This window comes from Papio anubis, chromosome X, assembly GCF_008728515.1.
Source record: "Papio anubis isolate 15944 chromosome X, Panubis1.0, whole genome shotgun sequence".
Classification (NCBI taxonomy): Eukaryota; Metazoa; Chordata; class Mammalia; order Primates; family Cercopithecidae; genus Papio; species Papio anubis.
This window is the reverse complement of record NC_044996.1, coordinates 88,014,534-88,033,981: the sequence shown is the minus strand read 5'-3', so window position 1 is coordinate 88,033,981 and position 19,448 is coordinate 88,014,534. Positions and strand designations below refer to the sequence as shown.

General features: G+C 41.1%; 1 protein-coding gene across 4 annotated transcripts in view; it reads left to right on the top strand.

Moving 5' to 3' along the window:
- LOC101010478 (zinc finger C4H2 domain-containing protein) overlaps nt 1-11,424 on the top strand; it is a 119,892-nt gene extending 108,468 nt beyond the window's left edge. For 3 of the 4 annotated variants that reach the window (XM_021932619.2, XM_021932618.2, XM_021932617.2), the window contains 4 exons: nt 5,095-5,266; nt 6,832-7,004; nt 7,876-8,038; nt 9,179-11,424. In XM_021932619.2, the coding sequence (XP_021788311.2) occupies nt 5,111-5,266; nt 6,832-7,004; nt 7,876-8,038; nt 9,179-9,292 (606 nt within the window). In that variant the 5' untranslated portion in view covers nt 5,095-5,110 and the 3' untranslated portion in view covers nt 9,293-11,424. The remainder of the gene's footprint in view (nt 1-5,094; nt 5,267-6,831; nt 7,005-7,875; nt 8,039-9,178) is intronic. The other variant, XM_003917805.5, reaches the window with a different exon arrangement.
- Nucleotides 11,425-19,448: the final 8,024 nt, after the last annotated feature.

Below are 19,448 nucleotides of genomic sequence, written 5' to 3'. Positions count from 1 at the left end.
TAAAGTACAATAATAAAAAAAAAAAGAAAAATTTGGTAAATTGGACTTTATAAAAAATTTTTAAATACTCTTCCAAAGACCCTTTCAAGATGACAAAAAGGCAGGCTACTGAGTGGGAGAAAATATTTTCAAGCCACATGTCTGCCGAAGTACTCAAATCTAGAATATATAAAGTAGTATTACAACTCAACAGTGAGAAAACAAATACAGTTGTCCCTCAGTGTATATAGGGGATTGGTCCTAGGCCTCTACCTGTACCAAAATTCTCACATATCCATACTCAATCTTATAGTCAGCCCTGAGTATACAAAAAGCCAGCCCTCCATATATGCAGGTATTGCATCCTGCAAATACTGTATTTTTGATCCATATTTTGCTGAAAAAAATCCATGTACAAGTGCATCTGTGCAGTACAAACACATGTTGTTCAAGGGTCAGTGGTGATCCAGTTAGAAAATGAGCCAAAGACATGAGCAGACATTTCATAGAAAAGGATATACGGATGGCAAATAAGTATGTGGAAAGGTGTTCAACATCAATAGGCATTAGGGAAATGCAAATTAAGATCACTTTGAAGTATCACTACATATTTATTATGATAGTTAAAATAAAATAGTTGGCCAGGTGGAGGGACTGGATCACTCATATTTTGCTGGTGGGCATGTGAAATGATACACTCTGGAACAGTTGGACAGTTTATTGAAAAGCTAAATGTGAAATTATCATATAACCCAACAATTGTACTCTTGGATGAAAACTTATGGTTACCCTAAAACTTGCACATGGATATTCATAGTGGCTTTATTCATAATTACCAAAAATTAGAGTCAGTCTAGATGTCCTTTAATAAATGTTGTCTGAAATTGCCATTGCATGGTGATAATAAAGAGTAGACCAACTTTAGTTGGTTTCATTTTTGTATTTTAATTGTCTACACACAGCACACCCCCTTATTGTCTTCACCCCAGGGTAGAGTGTTGTTACTGCCTTGTACTTGATGCACCACTACTGAAAGATATTAGTGGCACCATGAAAGCCTGCAGTGACATTGCTGTCCCTCCGCTAAAGCATGGGCCAGGCTTCCCTCAGAGAAACTGACTTTACAAATAGTAAATAAAGGCTCTTTCTGAAACCTGTCTTTGTAAACGCATTTCCCTCCCCTAACAAGGAGTTTTGGCCTTTCTGCCCTTTAGTCAGGGTCTTGGTCCTTGGTATTTCTTGCCACGGTGGGCAATAGACAAAGGCTCCCAACCACCTTGGATGGAGGCAGATATTGTAGCTATGTACCTTGTACCCAAAGGATTTAGCTACCATCTTGCTGGTGGCAGCCCTCCACCCCAAAGAGAGGAAATGCCACTGTTGCTTTGAGGAAGGGTTTGTGCCTTTGATTTTCCATGCCAAGTCAGCACTTAACTGTGACCCTGGACATATGAGGTGAAAAATCTTTGGTTTACTTTGGCATTCATGTCTCTTGCCCAACAACATGGGTTTCTGTAAACAGAAGTATGCATGGAGGGAGGAAGGAGGATTAGATAAAAGGGACTCATCCAAGCAGGGCTAGCTGCACTATGCTGATTTCTATTAAATGACAAGGGGAGAGACCTTCTTACCCCTGGTTTCAGTTAGTGGTAGTTACTTTCATCTTAATCGAATTAATTACAAATTGGGAAGGCTTGGGTCAGCTTCATAAAATGCTGTTATTTATGTTGACATTATTATGTGACTTTAGCTAATATTTGTTTAAATTTTAGATTCAGGGGCTACATGTATACATTTGTTATATGAATATATTGCATAATATTGAGGTTTGGGCTTCTAGTGTACTCATCACCCAAATAGTGAACATTGTACCCAATAGGTAATTTTTCAACCCTTGTTCCCTTCCCATTCCCCCACTAATTATTATTATTTTAATCTCAGTAACCAGCAATATACCTGGCCACTCATGCATGTGCACACACACAAACCCTATTTGCTGTGGTGGAAACCACTATGGTGAAGGAGATATCCATGGTGGAAGAGTTGGACAGACTGGAGAAAGAAGGACCCTATCATTTGTTGACTGCCCACCATGTGCCACATACTCTGCTTGGTGACTTTACTTGTCTTAGCTCATTTAATCCTCACCACATAATGTGTAAAGTAGGTGCCATTATTATTCCTGTGTTGCTGATGAGGAAGCCAAGGCTGAGGGAAGTGAAGTGAGATGATCAGATGTCACTCTCCTGATACTTAAAATTCTAAAATCCCCCCTTCCTCTGAGGATAAAACTCCCAACTCGTCCCAGTCTCCAAGCTGTGTTTTAGGCCCCGTCAACCTCCCTAGTTTTATCTAGGCCCTCTTGCAGTAGGTGCTTCAGCCACACTGCTCTTTACTCAGTTCCTTTAATGTGCCATATTCTTCTTCTGTGGGGCCATTACTCATGCTATTTTTTTTGTCTGGACTGTTCTCCTGTGTGCCCACCTGCACTCACCAGCTGACTCCTATTCATTCTTCAGGTCTCAGCTTAGATTTCACATCCTCAGTTCTCAGGGTAGCCTCCCTTGATTGTCCCCTTTACTCTATAGTGTCCCTCAGTCTATGTTAGGTCCCTTTGTTGTGTCCTTCTATCACATTCTGCATCTCCTCCCTACCACTAATATGAGTTTACATGCAACCAGAATCAATTTTCTTCATTAGATGAAACTTGCTGTCTATAAACTGTCCTGTTCTCTGCTCTATCCCTAGTACCCTAGTACCTAGTACAATGCCTGCACATGATAAGTATTCGATAAATATTGAGTGATTATATATTGAAACCCTCTATAATTAATACATAATAAGTGCTCAATAAATATGGTTAAAATACAGTTGTTATTATTGTCCAAAAGCAAATAGTTAATCAGAGGCAGAACCAGGATTTATAATCGAAGTCTGAGTCTAAAGTGCATGCTTTTATGATATGACTCTGTCTGCAGAAATAGGTTCTTGGCCCAGCACTGCCCTAACTGGTTGTGTGATACTTAGGGTGAGACACTATACTACTCTGAATCTTAGTTTTCCCATCTGTAAAATGGTTATGGGGGTAGGCAAAGCTCAGATTTATCTTCATGTAACCTAGAAAAGGAGGAGAATAGAAGTCTAGATAGATGGGGATATAAGTAAATAAGGAGTTAACCAATACAAATCAGTATCATCCCTCTGCAAGACAGTTGATGAGCTATAAGAAGAACCTTTGATGTTTTTATGCCCTTCAGCCTGGTAACCCTGTTCAAAGGCAATATAGAGTAGTGGATGGTACGTAGCCTTCGGTGTTAAAGAGCCCTGGGTTCAAATCCCAACATCCAATTTACTAGCTCTGTGGTACTAGGCAAGTTACCACCCTGAACCTCACTCAATTCCCTTCTCTACAAATGGGGTAACACCCACCTTTTAACCCATTTCTAAGGTTAAAAAAAATACAATAACATGAAAAGATGTTGTCTTAGTATAGAAAGAGAAACTTCTCCCACCATCCTACCCACCTAACAGTTCTTTCTGTAGTTCTGTGCCATTGAAGACTACTTCGTGAGGCAAGAGGCACAGGCAATGCTGAAAAAAGAGAGACTGAATACAAGCAGGCTGATGTCAGAAGCCAGAGTCCAGTGTGTGGAGTTGGATCACCCGTAGGATAGACTGGGGCAGAGGGGAAGATCAGCTACTGAGGGAGAAGAAAGGATACTTGAAATCTAAGTAAGGGGATAATGGCTAGGCAGATCCTGAGAAGCATGGTAGGGAGCCAGTGGGAAGACAACAACATGCCTTAGAGCGGACCCCTTTCAAAACTTTGTAGCCCTTTCCCAGAGGCAGGCTTCAAATGCTCTTATTAAAGGCCCTTGAGACTGTGTTTCTTTCAGACCTTCTTCTTATTTAGTCACATGCATGTAAATTTTGAAATTGTAATTTTAGTGTGTACACTTTTTTAGTGAGTATCTTATCTCCAACATTGTCTATGTCACAAGTCTTCAGTGGCTGTCAAATATCCTAATTTTGCTGAAAGCCCAGAAAGTACATCTCTGTGTATTAACTTTTTGCTTACTTGAATTACCTCCTTAAAATATATTCCCAAGTATAGGATTCCTGACCCAGAGGGTATACAATTGGGATTTAATGACCAAAACCAGGTTTTTGTTTTTCTAAGAAAGAAATTACCCACAGTATCCTGTCCCCTTCTTTTTCTGGAACTGATAAACACACCCTCTAGAGTTGTGCTGTTTAATATGACAGCCATTAGCCACATGTGGCTGTTTAAATTTTAAGTTTGAGTAAATAAAATTAAATAAAATTCAAAATTCAGTTCCTCAGTAGCACTGGCCACATTACAAGTGCTCAGTAGCCACATGTGCCTAGTGGCTATTATACTGGACAGCACAGATACAAAACATTTCCATCACTGTAGTAAGTTTATTAGACAGTGCTTCCTTAGAGTTTCTCAAGAGGTCATTTTTGGTTTCTTGGGTGGGAGTTCTTTGCGTTTAGAACTTTCCTGTGCAATGAGAGGCTATTTAGTATCTCTGGCCCATGTCCACTAAATGCCAGTGACACATTTCCTTGAGTCAATCTAACAGCCAAAACACCCTCTATATTTGCAAATGCCCCATAAGGGAACAAAATTAACACCATTCGAGACCCACTGAGCTTTTATCTTAGAGGAAAACATCTAACTTTTTCTTGAGACAAGGTCTTGCTCTGTCACCTAGGCTGGAGTGGAGTAGTGCAATCATAGCTTAAGCAATCCTCCTGCCTTATCCTCCTGAGTAGCTGAGACTACTGGCATGTGCCACCATGCATGGCTAATTCTTTCTTTCTTGCTTTTTGTAGATATAAGGTATCACTATGTTGCCCACGCTGATTTCAAACTCCTGGGCTCAAGTGATCCTCCTGCCTCTGTCTCCCAAATTGCTGAGATTGCTGGCATGAGCCACTACACCTGGCCTTCTTTTTTGAGATGGCCTCAGGTTGGCTCTGCCTGGAGAGGGGGAAGCTTGGAAAGCTGGCTTAGAAAGAAAATGCTGGCTCCATTTCTGTTTTCTCCCTTCTTTTCCTGACCTGTTTCCTGCTTTTCGCAAATTGCAGGAACAAGACCCTGCAGATGGAGAAGATCAAGGCTCGTTTGAAGGCTGAGTTTGAGGCACTTGAGTCAGAGGAAAGGCACCTGAAGGAATACAAGCAGGAGATGGACCTTCTGCTACAGGAGAAGATGGCCCATGTGGAGGAGCTCCGACTGATCCATGCTGACATTAATGTGGTACGTGGCTGCCTGGAGCCTATCTCTAAAGCCCTTGAGAAAGTGGTAGTGGTGAATGATAGGACCTCTCCTTGAGATGTGACTTTGGCCAAGCTCGGGGAGCAGGTATCAGTGCAGGCTGTGGTGGAGTGGAAGAATTCAGCAGTTCTAAGGTCCAGCCCTGGCTCTGTCACTAACTGACTGTATATCACTGGACAAGTCCCTTTTCTCTGGGCCTCATTTTCCCTCTCCGCACTATAAGAGGGACTCAGTACCCTCTAAATGTACTGATTTGATGTGCTCTCATTCTGAGATTCTGGGAGTTGAGAGCTGGTCTTGGGGAAAAGCAGAGCAGGCAGCTGCCTCTGGAATGTAGTTTAAAGCACTCCAAGCTTTCAATCAGACCAAACAAATCATTTCTACTTGCTACCAAAGTGGGGCTTCCTCATTGGTATCTCCTTTGGAAACTGTTGGAACATGGAATATGAACTGTCTGCTAAGGTGGTAAGCTCCCCTCTTTTGGAGTTATTCAAGCAGCATCTTAATGGACACTTGTATGAGCTGCTGTACTGATGATTCCTTCACAAGGAAGGAGGTTGGCAGTGCTGACCAGTAAGGTCTTTTCAAACCCTTATCGCCTATAACAATGAGGAATATATTTTTTAAATTTACTTTCGAAGAAACTAAGTTTATATTTCTTGGAAACTCATTTCTGTGGCAATATTCATTTTTGATATTGTCAGATCTAGGATCATAAAGGAATTATGAATGAGGTTTGGACAGTAAGCAATTGGGATTTTCTGTGTTAGAGATCACAGAATTCTAGATCTCGTAAAGTATTGACAGTTTGGCTGCCAGCTAACCAATGATGCAGGGCCAGTTAAATGAGGAAGATATTTGCCAGAAGGGCTAAGTATATAGGCCAGTGGATCTCAAACTTAAGCATGCACCAAAGTCACTTTGAGAGCCTAAGACACATATTGTTAGACTCCACCCCCGATTTTCTAACTTTGTATGTCTTAGGTGGAGCCTAAGAATATGCATTTCTGAGTCCCCAGGTGATGCTGATGCTTCTGATCCCTTGGCCACATTTTGAGAATCACTGATCTAGGAGAAAGACTGCTGGCCTGGGAGGTGGAAGCCCTAAGTCTTTATGCAGCATTTGCCACTAAGAAATATTTCCCCAGGAAAGTCCGTTTTTTCTCTTTGAGCCTCAGTTTTCTATAAAATGGGAGTAAGGTGGACTAAATGAGCTCTGAAGGACATTCCAACTCTAAAATACTGTATTTGAAGAATACCATTTATTTAGTAGTAAATACTAAATGTAGCCCCTTTACTGAGTGCTTTATATGAATTCTATCATTAAATCTTCACCAAGATTGCATGAGTTAAGCACTAGATTATCACCATTATACAGATGAAGAAACTGAGGCTTGACTAGAGTTACATAGAGAGGACATGGGAGATCAAGGACTTGAATATAGACTGAACAAACTCTGGAGCTTGTTCTATTATTCACTGAGCTATAGAGCCTCTCTGAGAACCTTAGGATCTTTTCTCTTTGCCTGTCCCACTCTATGTTCCAGATGGAAAACACTATCAAACAATCTGAGAATGACCTAAACAAGCTGCTAGAGTCTACAAGGAGGCTGCATGATGAGTATAAGCCACTGAAAGAACATGTGGATGCCCTGCGCATGACTCTGGGCCTGCAGAGGCTCCCTGATTTGTGTGAAGAAGAGGAGAAGCTTTCCTTGGAGTAAGCTACCTGCCCCCAGTCTCTACAACATACCCTCCCTCCGACACATATACATACCTATGTACCTACACATACATGGGCATGTATACATATACAAAGCCTAGCCTGAAAGTCAGAGTGCCTAGTTTTAGTTCCAGGCCTTTCAGTGACTGACTCATCGTGTGATCTTGGGCAAGTCTCTGTGCCGGCTTGTTAAAACAGGAGGAGGATTATTAAACTGGATGAATTACTAGATGAATTAGAACAACTGCTAAGTGGCTTTTTAAATTCTTTGTGTGATATTAACAATACAAGACTATGTCTATAACTCTTAAGAGATCATTTCCCAAGTCAGGGTCTAGAAGGGGATATCTAGAAACCTCTAAAAACACAAAAGACTTAGCTTTCCTGGTCTTCAGGGACTAGCCTGGGACTTCATCTCCAGGCTCAGAGTTAAGAACTAGGCTTGCCTTGCAGAGAGACAGAATTTGGCCTGGTAGAGGAAACCATTTCCTAAAGGTAGAGCAAGGTGTCTGTGGAGTTTGTGAGCTTCCTTTTCCTAGAGATATGTCACCAGAGGCCTTAGGACACTTAATAGGAATACTCAAAACAGCATGAGATAGCAGATAGGACTGAATACCCTTAAAGGACCTTGCTAGCTCAAGATTTCTTGGTCTTCTTGGTCTATCAGAGCTAAGGACCAAGAGGATTATCCTTCTCATCAGAGATTGGGCCTTGTACCCAGGGACAATAGCCTTGTGCTTGGGAAGGTTTGGGGACCTTCTAGAATGAGCCACAGCTCAACCCTTGGTTATATGGCATGGAGTCTTTAAGAGGAGCAAGGTTCTCGTTGCTTTCAGAATGATCTAGCCAGTGTCTCTCATCTTCAAAGTTACTTTGAGAAGCAGAAAGCAGAATGGCAGACGGAACCTCAGGAGCCCCCCATCCCTGAGTCCCTGGCCGCTGCAGCCGCTGCCGCCCAACAGCTCCAAGTGGCTAGGAAGCAGGACACTCGGCAGACGGCCACCTTCAGGCAGCAGCCCCCTCCTATGAAGGTAAGTGAGCTGGGTAAGGGTTGTGGAGGAAGCAAAGTATCCTCCCATGGAAGGGCCGTGGAAGGCTAGTTCTGGGTCTTTGGCCTTGTTTATGCTGGGCCTTCTTTTAATAGCCTTTGCTTGCGAAACAGAGGAAGGGGTGACATGGGTGTGCTGTGTTGGACCCACAGGTTTTGTTGCCCCATGTTCCCAGAGGTGTTAGAATGCAGGGATATTTTCAGGCCCTGCTGAAGTGCAATTCTAAAAGTTAGAAACAACTCTTACACAAATATGTAATGAGCATGTATCGTAAATGAAGGAACCAGCAGGATTATAAAGCTGGTTCCAGCAGCATTTGAGGCACAGATATCTATATCATCGAGAAAGGAGAGGAAAGCTGAAACAAATTTGCAAAGTTAGATACAAAACTGGTTTACATCGTACAGGGCAATACAACTGTAACCTTTATAGTTGCTCTTTCTTCTAAACAGAAGTAATTTGCATCTCTACTGGGCAAAAGCCATTTGCAGCTTATTAGTGTAACATCACAGAGTCTGGGTCCTAATCAATTGGTAAATAGTCAAACAAAGAGACATTCTTCTAGAGCAGGGGTCATCAAACTACAGCCTACAGGTCAAATCTAATCTGTTCTCTGTTTTTGTTAAAGTTTTATTGGCCCACATGCATGTCTGTGTTTGCAAGCTATTGCAAACAGCATGCATGCAAGCTATTGTCTATCACTTATTTCATGTAAAACAGAATTGAGTAGTTGCAGCAAACATCATATGATGTAAAAAATCTAAAGTATTTGCTATCTTGGCCTTTACAGAAAATGTTTGTTGACCCCTTTCTAGAAAATTAAATAGTCCTTAAGTGGGCCTGTTAGACAATGTTTCAGTATAATGATGAATAGATGTGTAGTTCTCATTTTGCCTTACTTTCTAGTTTTGTATACTTTTTTTCAACACCTTTCTCTGAACTGGGTTATATCGTCCTTCCCATCTTCTATGGTATCCAAGAATATTTGAGTCTACTCACTGATTATTGCTCCCTTCTGATGGGAAATCACTTTGCTTTCTGGACCCCTGGGGAATCAGAAGTCTAAGCTGTTGCCTGGAAGAATCTGACCACTAACTTTCTTTTTCCTGTGTCCCTCACCAGGCCTGCTTGTCATGTCACCAGCAAATTCACCGGAATGCACCTATATGCCCTCTATGCAAGGCCAAGAGTCGGTCCCGGAACCCCAAAAAGCCGAAACGGAAGCAGGATGAATAAAGAAAGGGAGAGCACATGAAGCTTTGCTAATTATAACCCCTCACCTTGACCAGAGTCATTGATGTCCTGATGTGAAACAACCCTTGCCCAACCCCACGAAGTCTCCTATTTAATGTGATGGAAGCACAACCCCTCTCTCACTTTGCTCCTATTTCTTTCTGCTCTTGGGATTTCTGGTTTAGGAAGAGATGTGGTTCAGGTGCTAAACAGTATGTCTGATGATCCCTTCTCTCTCACTCACATTTCAACCCCTGCCCTTGTTTGGAGCTAAGGGAAGGGCAAAAGGCTCAGATATGCTTCTCTATCTCTTGTGCCTGAGGCCTGGAGCCTAAGGAGCTGTAGGGTCTGAGGGGCAGAGGAGGCCCATATCTTACTTCAGGTAAAGGACCCAGTATTTCCCCTCCTTGTACTTTTGCCTTAGGTTCTGAAGGGACAATAGTCTTCATGTTGGATTCTCCAACAGGCTGGGTGCATGTATCCCCCTACTCCTACCTTCATCTCATCCTTAAGGCCCAAAGGTAGCCTGGACAAGCCTTCCTTTTCATAATCATTTGGGAGGCCTTGTTGTAATTCTTTAGCTTGCTCCACTTCTGTCTCCCAGATATACTAAAATTCTTAGGTACTAGGCTGTGTGTCTTGGGATCTTAAGATCAGTGACCCTTTCCCCAATATCTAGTCTTTGCAAATTCTAGTAGAAGATTCCACAGTGAAATCAGTGAGCCAGACCAACTCTATATCTCCTGCGTAACCTACTGCCTAAGTCATTAGGGCTGAGGGCTGGGCTGTAGGGGCTTCCTTAGGCTGAGAGGGTCCCCAGGCTGACATCTGTTTTGGCTTTTGTTCAGAACCATTACTCTGGCACATGCTCAATGGTATATTGCAGGGAGGAGAGGAGTAGATTTAGATTAGAGTAAATGCCAATCACTTTACATATGAAGGTGGGTGAGACTTTCCTTCCATTCATCCCTTACTCTCTTGGATCTGACTTCTTCTGTAGCCTCAGCTCAGGAGAGCTGCTGGCCACTCCTGTCCTGTGGATTGTGCAGGTGGCCTTTCCTCCCAAAAGAAAAGGCATCAGGCTCCCCAAGCCCCACAGCTCTCCTTTCCACCAAAGCCAGGTTTCCTGGTAAGGTTACTGGAAGACAAGGGATGGGAATGGGGGCTGACTGACAAAAAATTTTAGCCCTAGGTCTCAGTCCCTGGCTGGGGAGGGGGATATTTTTCCTTCCTTAAGTAGTTTTACATTGCCACAGTGTGTATGTGTTCATAATATAAAATGTTCCTCTGCTCTTTGAAAGTAAGAGTGTTGTGTCTGTACAAATCCTTTTAACATGCATTCATTGGAGTAAATTCTGAGTATCTACTGTGTATTGGATAATACAAAAGATGTAATGTCATTTACCTTTCTGGGTAGCTCTTGTTTGCTCTTATTCATTCTACCTTACAAATGAGAAAGCCAGGCACCAAGGCCAATAATTTACCTAATTATCACAATAATTTCCATTTATTTAGCACCTACTCTGTGCCAGGTCCCTATGCAAGTTGCTCTCTATAAATGATTGTATTTGATTTCCAAAACACCTTACAAGCTAAGTATTCTTATCACCATTTAAAAAAAAAAAAAAAAAGGATACTGAACCTCCAAAAACTTAAAAGCTTTTTCAGAGTTAAACAGCTAGTAAGAGGAAATTGCAGGATTTGGAGCCACCTTTGTCCGACTCCAGAGCTCATTTTTTTTCTACTTCTTCTCCATGATCATTTTTAAGAAAACCTTTCTCCCTTTTGGAATGGCTTGATGATGAGAGTGGTTGAAATAACTTTGGAACTGAAATCAAGAACTGGGTATCAAATGACTGATTTAGGGATATAAAGGCCTTGTTGCCTGTAGGGATACAATAGGGAACAACTTTGAACGGATATCCCAGCTTCAGAGCTCCCTTAGAGTAAGCTGAGTTTGCCATTAAGACTGCATCACAGATAAGCATCTCCCTCTGTCTAATCCTACTTCTTTACCGCCCCTTCCCTTCCACAGGTGTTCATCCCAAGGGCTCCCTAAGTAATATCCTGTACACTAATCTCTCTCTCTGCTTGTTGGGGAATTCAGCAGCTAAATAAAACCTCTCTGTGCCTCAGTGTCCTCTTGTGGAAAATGGGGAAAATATTAGCACTTATTTCATGGGAAAGTAAACAAAGTGAGGCACATAGTAAGCACTTGTAAGTATTAACATTCTTTTATCCACTGTGCCTCTGGGTTTAGGTAGATTGGAACACTAGTCAAAAATTATACTACTCATCTTCCCTGACATTACCTTATCACCCCAGGTTTTGTATAGCTACAGGCCTTCTTTTGAAGTGGCTCAGGCTCACTCTGGGCAAAGAGAGGACACTCATCTGTACAACTTGGAGTACACCTTAACCTGTATAGGCCTTAGTGAGTCCCTGTAAAGCACAGGAGGCATGGCCATAGCTCTGCATCCTTGGCACAAAGGAGGCCAGGTCTGTCAATTATGTTGTAGTAATGGTAAGAGGTTTTGAACTCCTAGCACCAACAGCCAGGCAAGCCATTTCCTAGGGATGCTTTTGAAGGGGAAGAGAATAATCATGTGTTGAGCACCTACACCTGCCAGCCACTTGGTAGGGCACTACTGTCTTGTAGTCTTTCTGGTTCATTTATCTATTGCCCTGAAACAAACCACACAAACACTTAATGGCTTAAAACAACCATCATTTATTTGCTCATGACTCTGCAGTTTGAGCAGAACTTGCTGGGAACGGCTAATTTCTGTTCCATGTGGTCTTGCCTCAGACAGCTTGGCTAAGGCTGTAAGATCCAAGACGGCTGCACTCTCATCTGGCACCTCACCTGGGATGGCTGGAACAGGAGTGGGCTGGATGTCTTAATACCCATTCCAACCTTTGTAGTCTTTTATCCTCCAGGGCCTCTCTCCATTTGGCATTGCACTTCAATATTCAGACTTTTTTACCCTGGCAGCTGGCATCCAAGAGGGTGAAAACCAAAGCAGACTGACTTACCCTTCGCTTCCTTCTTCTCTGTCTCTCCTAACCCCCTTGTATTATTTTTTTCATTATATTTTTGTTCCTTCTCTTATTTGTTTATTCTCCCTTAAGCAAGTCTTGGGTTCACCTGCTCCGCTGCACTTAGGCAAAAGAAACACTGACTTTTGAGGTAGACAGACTTGAGTCTGACCTGGCTTTGCCGCTTCCTACTTGTTGGGCAATTACTTTACCCTTTTTGAGCCTCAGTTTTATCATCTGTAAAAATGGACACATAACACATATAAACAGCAAGGCCTTTTGTGGCATAAAACCAGAAGTCATATAGCAATACTGCCTCTGCATTCTATTGGTCAAAGTGAGTCACAGGGCCAGCTCAGGTTTAAGGGGTAATACTCCATCTTTTGATGGGAGGAGCTGTTGCCAGCCATATTTACAGACAATCTACCACATTCTCTGACAACAGTATTTTAAGGAAGGTGTCATTAGATTGATGCAAAAGTTGTTGTGGTTTTTGCCACTACTTTCAATGGTAGACACCACATTTACTTTGGTACCAATGTAATATGCGTCCCTTTTTATAGATGATAAAACTGACTCAAAAAGGGTAAAGTTGTTGCTTAACAAACAAGTAGGAAGGGGCAAAGCCAGGTCAGACTCAAGTCTGTCAACCTGGAAAATCTGTGTTTCTTTTGCCTAAGTGCAGTGCTGCAGGTGAACCCAAGACCTGGTTAACAGAGAATAAAGAAAGGAAGAAAAGGAACAAAAAATATAGTGAAAAAGAAGACAAGGGGGTTGGGAGAGAGAGACAAGAAGGAAAAGGAGGATGAATAAGAAGAGTAACAGAAGTAAGACAAGGTATCCTTTATATTTGCTTTACATCGAAAGCACTTTCTTCAACATTTCCATTTCATGCTCACCTTGTTCTGTTGGTAAAGAATGTATTATTAACACACACGTTTTACAGATGAGGCCCAGATAAGGAAACCAACTTGCCCAACAAAGATTACGTAGCAAATTATGAGCAAAGCCATAACCAGAACCTAAGCCTTCCAAACTAGGAATCACTTAGACTGTAGCATTCTGTATATGCCTTACACAGCAGAGGTTAATTGTATGCATGTTTTGTGCTAGAGGTGGCTGCCTTTATATATATATGTATATATATATACTTTAAGTTCTGGGGCACATGTGCAGAACATGCAGGTTTGTTACATAGGAATACACATGCCATGGTGGCTTGCTGGACCCATGTACCCATCATCTACATTAGGTATTTCTCCTAATGCTATAGCTCCCCTAGCCCTCCACCCCATGACAGGCCCTGGTTTGTGATGTTTTCCTCTCTGTGTCCGTGTGTTCTCATTGTTCAACTCCCACTTATAAATGATAACATGCGGCATTTGGCTTTCTGTTCTTCTGTTAGTTTACTGAGAATGATGGCTTCCAGCTTCATCTGTGTCCCTGCAAAGGACAAGAACTCATCCTTTTTTATGGCTGCACAGTATTTCATGGTGCATATATGCCACATTTTCTTTATCCAGTCTATCATTGATGGGCATTTGGGTTGGTTCCAAGTCTTGCTATTGTGAACAGTATTGCAATAAACATCTGTGTGCATGTGTCTTTATAGTAGAATAATGTATAATCATTTGGGTATATACCCAGTCATGGGATTGCTGGGTCAAATGGTATTTCTGGTTGTATATCCTTGAGGAATTGCTACACTATCTTCCACAGTGGTTGAACTAATTTACACTCCCACCAACAGTGTAAAAGTGTTCCTATTTCTCCACATCCTCTCCAGCATCTGTTGTTTCCTGATTGTATTAATGATCACCATTCTAATTGGCATGAAATGGCATCTCGTTGTGGTTTTGATTTGCATTTCTCTAATGGCCAGGGATGATGAGCTTTTCTTCATATGTTTGTTGGCTACATAAATGTCTTCTTTTGAGAAGTGTCTGTTCATATCCTTTGCCCACTTTTTGATGGTTGTTTTTTTCTTGTAAATTTGTTTAACTTCTTTTTAGATTCTGGATTTTAGCCCTTTGTGAATGGATAGATTGCAAAAATATTATCCCATTCTGTAGGTTGACTGTTTACTCTGATGATAGTTAATTTTGCTGTGCAGAAGCTCTTTAGATTAATCAGGTCCCATTTGTCAATTTCGGGTTTATTTGCCAATGCTTTTGGTCTTTTAGTCATGAAGTATTTGCCCATGCTTATGTCCTGAGTGGTATTGCCTAGACTTTTTTCCTATGGTTTTTATGGTTTTAGGTCTTCCATTTAAGTCTTGAATCCATCCTGAGTTAATTTTTGTATAAGGTGTAAGGAAGGGATCCAGTTTCAGCTTTCTACATATAGCTAGCCAGTTTTCCCAAAACATTTATTAAATAGGAAATCTTTTTCCCATTGCTTCTGTTTATCAGGTTTGTCAAAGATCAGATGGTTGTAGCTGTGTGGTGCTATTTCTGAGGCCTCTGTTCTGTTGCTTTGGTCTATATATCTGTTTTGGTAACACTACCATGCTGTTTTGGTTACTGTAGCCTTGTAGTATAGTTTGAAGTCAGGTAGTGTGATGCCTACAACTGTGTTCTTTTTCCTTGGGATTGTCTTGGTTATGCAGGCTCTCTTTTGGTTCCATACAAAATTTAAAGTAGTTTTTTCTAATTTTGTGAAAAAAGTTAATGTTAGCTTGATGGGGATAGCATTGAATCTATGAATTACTTTGGGCAGTATGGCTATTTTCAAGATATTGATTCTTCCTATCCATGAGCATGGAATATTTTTCCATTTGTTTGTGTCCTCTCTTATTTCCTTTAGCAGTGGTTTGTAGTACTCCTTGAAGAGGTTCTTCACATCCCTTATAAGTTGTATTGCTAGGTACTTTATTCTCTTTGTAGCAATTGTGAATGGGTGTTCATTCATTATTTGGGTCTCTCTGTGTCTATTATGGATGCATAGGAATACTTGTGATTTTTGCACATTGGTTTTGTATCCTGAGACTTTGCTGAAGTTTCGTATCAGCTTAAGGAGATTTTGCGCTGAGACAATGGGGTTTTCTAAATATACAATCATGTCATCTTCAAACAGAGACAATTTGAATTCCTCTCTTCCTATTTAAATATGCTTAATTTCTTTCTCTTGCCTGATTGCCCTGGGTAGAACTTCTCATATTGTGTTGAATAGCATTGGTGAGACAGGGCATTCTTGTCTTGTGCCGGTTTTCAAAGGGAATGCTTTCAGTCTTTACCCATTCAGTATGATGTTGGCTGTGGGTTTGTCATAAATTGCTCTTACTATTTTGAGATACGTTCCATCAATACCTAGTTTACTGAGAGTTTTTAGCATGAAGGGGTGCTGAATTTTATCAAATGCCTTTTCTGCATCTATTGAGATAATCATGTGGTTTTTGTCATTGGTTCTGTTTATGTGATTGATTACGTTTATTGATTTTCATATGTTAAACCAGTCTTGGATCCCAGTGATGAAGCTGACTGGATGGTGTTGGATAAGCTTCTTGATGTGCTGCTGGATTCGGTTTGCCAGTATTTTATTGAGGATTTTGGCATCAATGTTCATCAGGGATATTGGCCTGAAATTTTCTTTTTTGTGTGTCTCTGCCAGGTTTTGGTATCAAGGTGATTCTGGCCTCATAAAATGAGTTAAGGAGGAGTCCCTCTTTTTCTATTGTGTGAAATAGTTTCAGAAGGAATGGTACCAGCTTCTCTTTGTAGCTTTGGTAGAATTCAGCTGTGAATTCCTCTGGTCCTGGACTTTTTTTGCTTGGTAGGCTATTAATTACTGCCTCAATTTCAGATCATGTTTTTGGTATATTCAGGGATTCGACTTCTTGTTGGTTTAGAGTTGGGAGGGTGTATGTGTCCAGGAATTTATTCATTTCTTCTAGATTTTCTAGTTTATTTGCTTAGAGGTGTTTGTAGTATTCTCTGATGGTACTTTGTATTTCTATGGTATCAGTGGTGATATCCCCTTTATCATTTTCTATTGCGTCTATTTGATTCTTCTCTCTTTTCTTCTTTATTCGTATGGCTAACCATCTATATATTTTGTTGATGTTTTCAAAAAACCAACTCTTGGCTTCTTTGATTTTTTTGAAGGGTTTTTCATGTCTCTATCTTCTTCATGTCTGCTCTGATCTTAGTTAACTCTTGTCTTCTGCTAGCTTTTGAATTTGTTTCCTCTTGCTTCTCTAGTTCTTTTACTTGTGATGTTAGGGTATCAATTTTAGATCTTTCCTCATTTGTCTTGTGGGCACTTAGTGCTATAAATTTCCCTCTAAACAGTGCTTTAGCTGTGTCCCAGAGATTCTAGTATGTTGTGTCTTTGTTCTCATTGGTTTCAAAGAACTTATTTGTTTCTGCCTTAATTTAGTTATTTACCCAGTAGTCATTCAGGAGCAGGTTGTTCAATTTCCATGTCGTTGTGCAGTTTTGAGTGAGTTTCTTAATACTGAGTTCTAATCTGATTGCACTGTGGTCTGAGATACTGTTTCTTATTATTTCCATTCTTTTGCATTTGCTGAGGAGTGTTTTACTTCAAACTATGTGGTCAATTTTAGAATAAGTGTGATGAGGTGCTGAGAAGGATGTATATTCTCTTGATTTGGAGTGGAAAGTTCTGTAGATGTCTATTAGGTTGGCTTCATCCAGAGATAAGTACAAGTCTTGAATATCCTTGTTGATTCTGTTTTGTTGATCTGTCTCATATTGATAGTGCAGTGCTAAAGTCTCCCACTATTATTGTGTGAGAGCCTGTTTTTTTACAGGTCTCTAAGAACTTGCTTTATGAATCTGCGTGCTCTTGTATTGGGTACATATATATTTAGAATAGTTAGCTCTTCTTGTTGAATTGATCCCTTTACCATTATATAATGCCCTAATTTGTCTCTTTTGATCTTTGTTGGTTTCAAGTCTATTTTAACCGAGACTAGGATTTCAACCCCTGCTTTTTTTTTTTTTTCTCTCTCTCTCTCTCTCCCTTTGCTTGGTAAATTTTCATGCATCCCTTTATTTGGGTCTATGTGTGTCTTTGCACGTGAGATGGGTCTGGTGAATACAGCACACCAATGGGTCTTGTCTCTTTATCCAATTTGCCAGTCTGTGTCTTTTAATTGGGGAATTTAGCTCATTTACATTTAAGTTTCATATTGTTATGTGTGAATTTGATTCTGTCATTATGTTGCTAGCTGGTTATTTTGCCCATTAGTGATGCTCTTTCTTCATAGTGTCAATGGTCTTTACAATTTGGTATCCTTTTGCAGCGGCTGCTACTAGTTGTTCCTTTCCCGGTTTAGTGCTTCCTTCAGGATCTCCTTTAAGGCAGGCCTGGTAGTGACAAAATCTCTCAGCATTTGCTTGTCTGTAAAGGATTTTATTTTTCCTTTGCTCATGAAGCTTAGTTTCATTGGATATGAAATTCTGGGTTGAAAATTCTTCTCTTTAAGGATGTTGAATATTAGCCCCCACTCTCTTCTGGCTTGTAGGGTTTCTGCAGAGAGAGCCACTGTTAGTCTGATGGGCTTCCCTTTGTGGTTAACCCAACCTTTCTCTCTAGCTGCCCTTAACATTTTTTTCTTCATTTCAATCTTGGTGAATCTATTATATGTCTTGGGGTTGCTCTTCTTGAGGAGTATCTTTGAATTGTTCTCTGTATTTCCTGAATTTGAATGTTGGCCTGTCTTGCTAGCATGAGGAAGTTCTCCTGGATAATATCCTGAAGAGTGTTTTCCAACCTGGTTCCATTCTCCCATCACTTTCAGGTACACCAATCACATGTAGGTTTGGTCGTTTTCCATAGTCCCATATTTCTTGGAGGTTTTGTTTATTCCTCTTCATTATTTTTTTGCTAATCTTGTCTTCATGCTTTATTTAATTAAGTTGATCTTCACTTTTGATATCCTTTCTTCTACTTGATCAATTCATCTATTGATACCTGTGTATGCTTCACGAAGTTCTTGTGCTGTGTTTTTCAGCTCCATCAGGTCATTTATGTTCTTCTCTAAAGTGGTTGTTCTAGTTAGCAATTCCTCTAATTTTTTCAAGGTTCTTAGCTTCCTTGCATTGGTTAGAACATGCTCTTTTATCTCAGAGGAGTTTGTTATTACCCACCTTCTGAAGCCTGTTTCTGCCAATTCATCAACTCATTCTTTATCCAGTTTTGTTCCCTTGCTTGCAAAGAGCTGTGATCCTTTGGAGTTGAAGAGGCATTCTAGTTTTTGAAATTTTCAGCCTTTTGCACTGGGTTTTCCCCATCTTCGTGGATTTATCTACCTTTGGACTTTGTTGTCGGTGACCTTCGCATGTGATTTCTGCGTGGACCTCCTTTTTGTTGATGTTGATGCTCTTTTTTGTTGTTGTTTGTTTGTTAGTTATTCTTCAAAGAGTCAGGCCCTTCTGCTGCAGGTCCATTGGAGTTTTCTGGAAGTCCACTCCAGACCCTGTTTACCTGGGTATCACCAGCATAGACTGCAGAACAGGAAAAATTGCTGTCTGTTCCTTTTTCTGGAAGCCTTGTCCCAGAGGTGCACCCGCCACATGCCATCCGGAGCTCTCCTGTATGAGGTATCTGTCAACCCCTGCTGGGAGGTGTCTCCCTGTCAAGAGGCACAGGAGCCAGGGACCCACTTGAGGAGGGAGTCTGTCCCTTAGCAAAGCTCAAGCGCTGTGCTGGGAGAACCACTGCTCTCTTCAGAGCCAACAAACAGGAACGTTTAAATCTGCTGAAGGCTGCACCCACAGCTGCCCCTTCCCCCAGGTGCTCTGTCCCAGAGAGATGGGGGTTTTATCTTTAAGCCTCTGACTGAGGCTGCTGCTTTTTTTCCAGAGATGCCCTGACCAGAGAGGAGGAATCTAGAGAGGCAGTCTGGCTACAGTCGCTTTGCTGGATGACTCTTACACTAAAGGTAGGACCTCACTCCACAGGGAGAGGTCAGGTGATTTTAACAGTCCTGCTCGTAAAGTCCAGTTTCCTGTTACCATTATGCTCTCAGCTTTCCCATAGCAACTATCAGCATATTTACAATGATCAACATCTTCCAAGCTGAACGTGGGGAAGGCTATTAACTCAAGTCCATGTACTGTTACGTTAGTTACTTAACCTTTCCGGGCCTCAAATG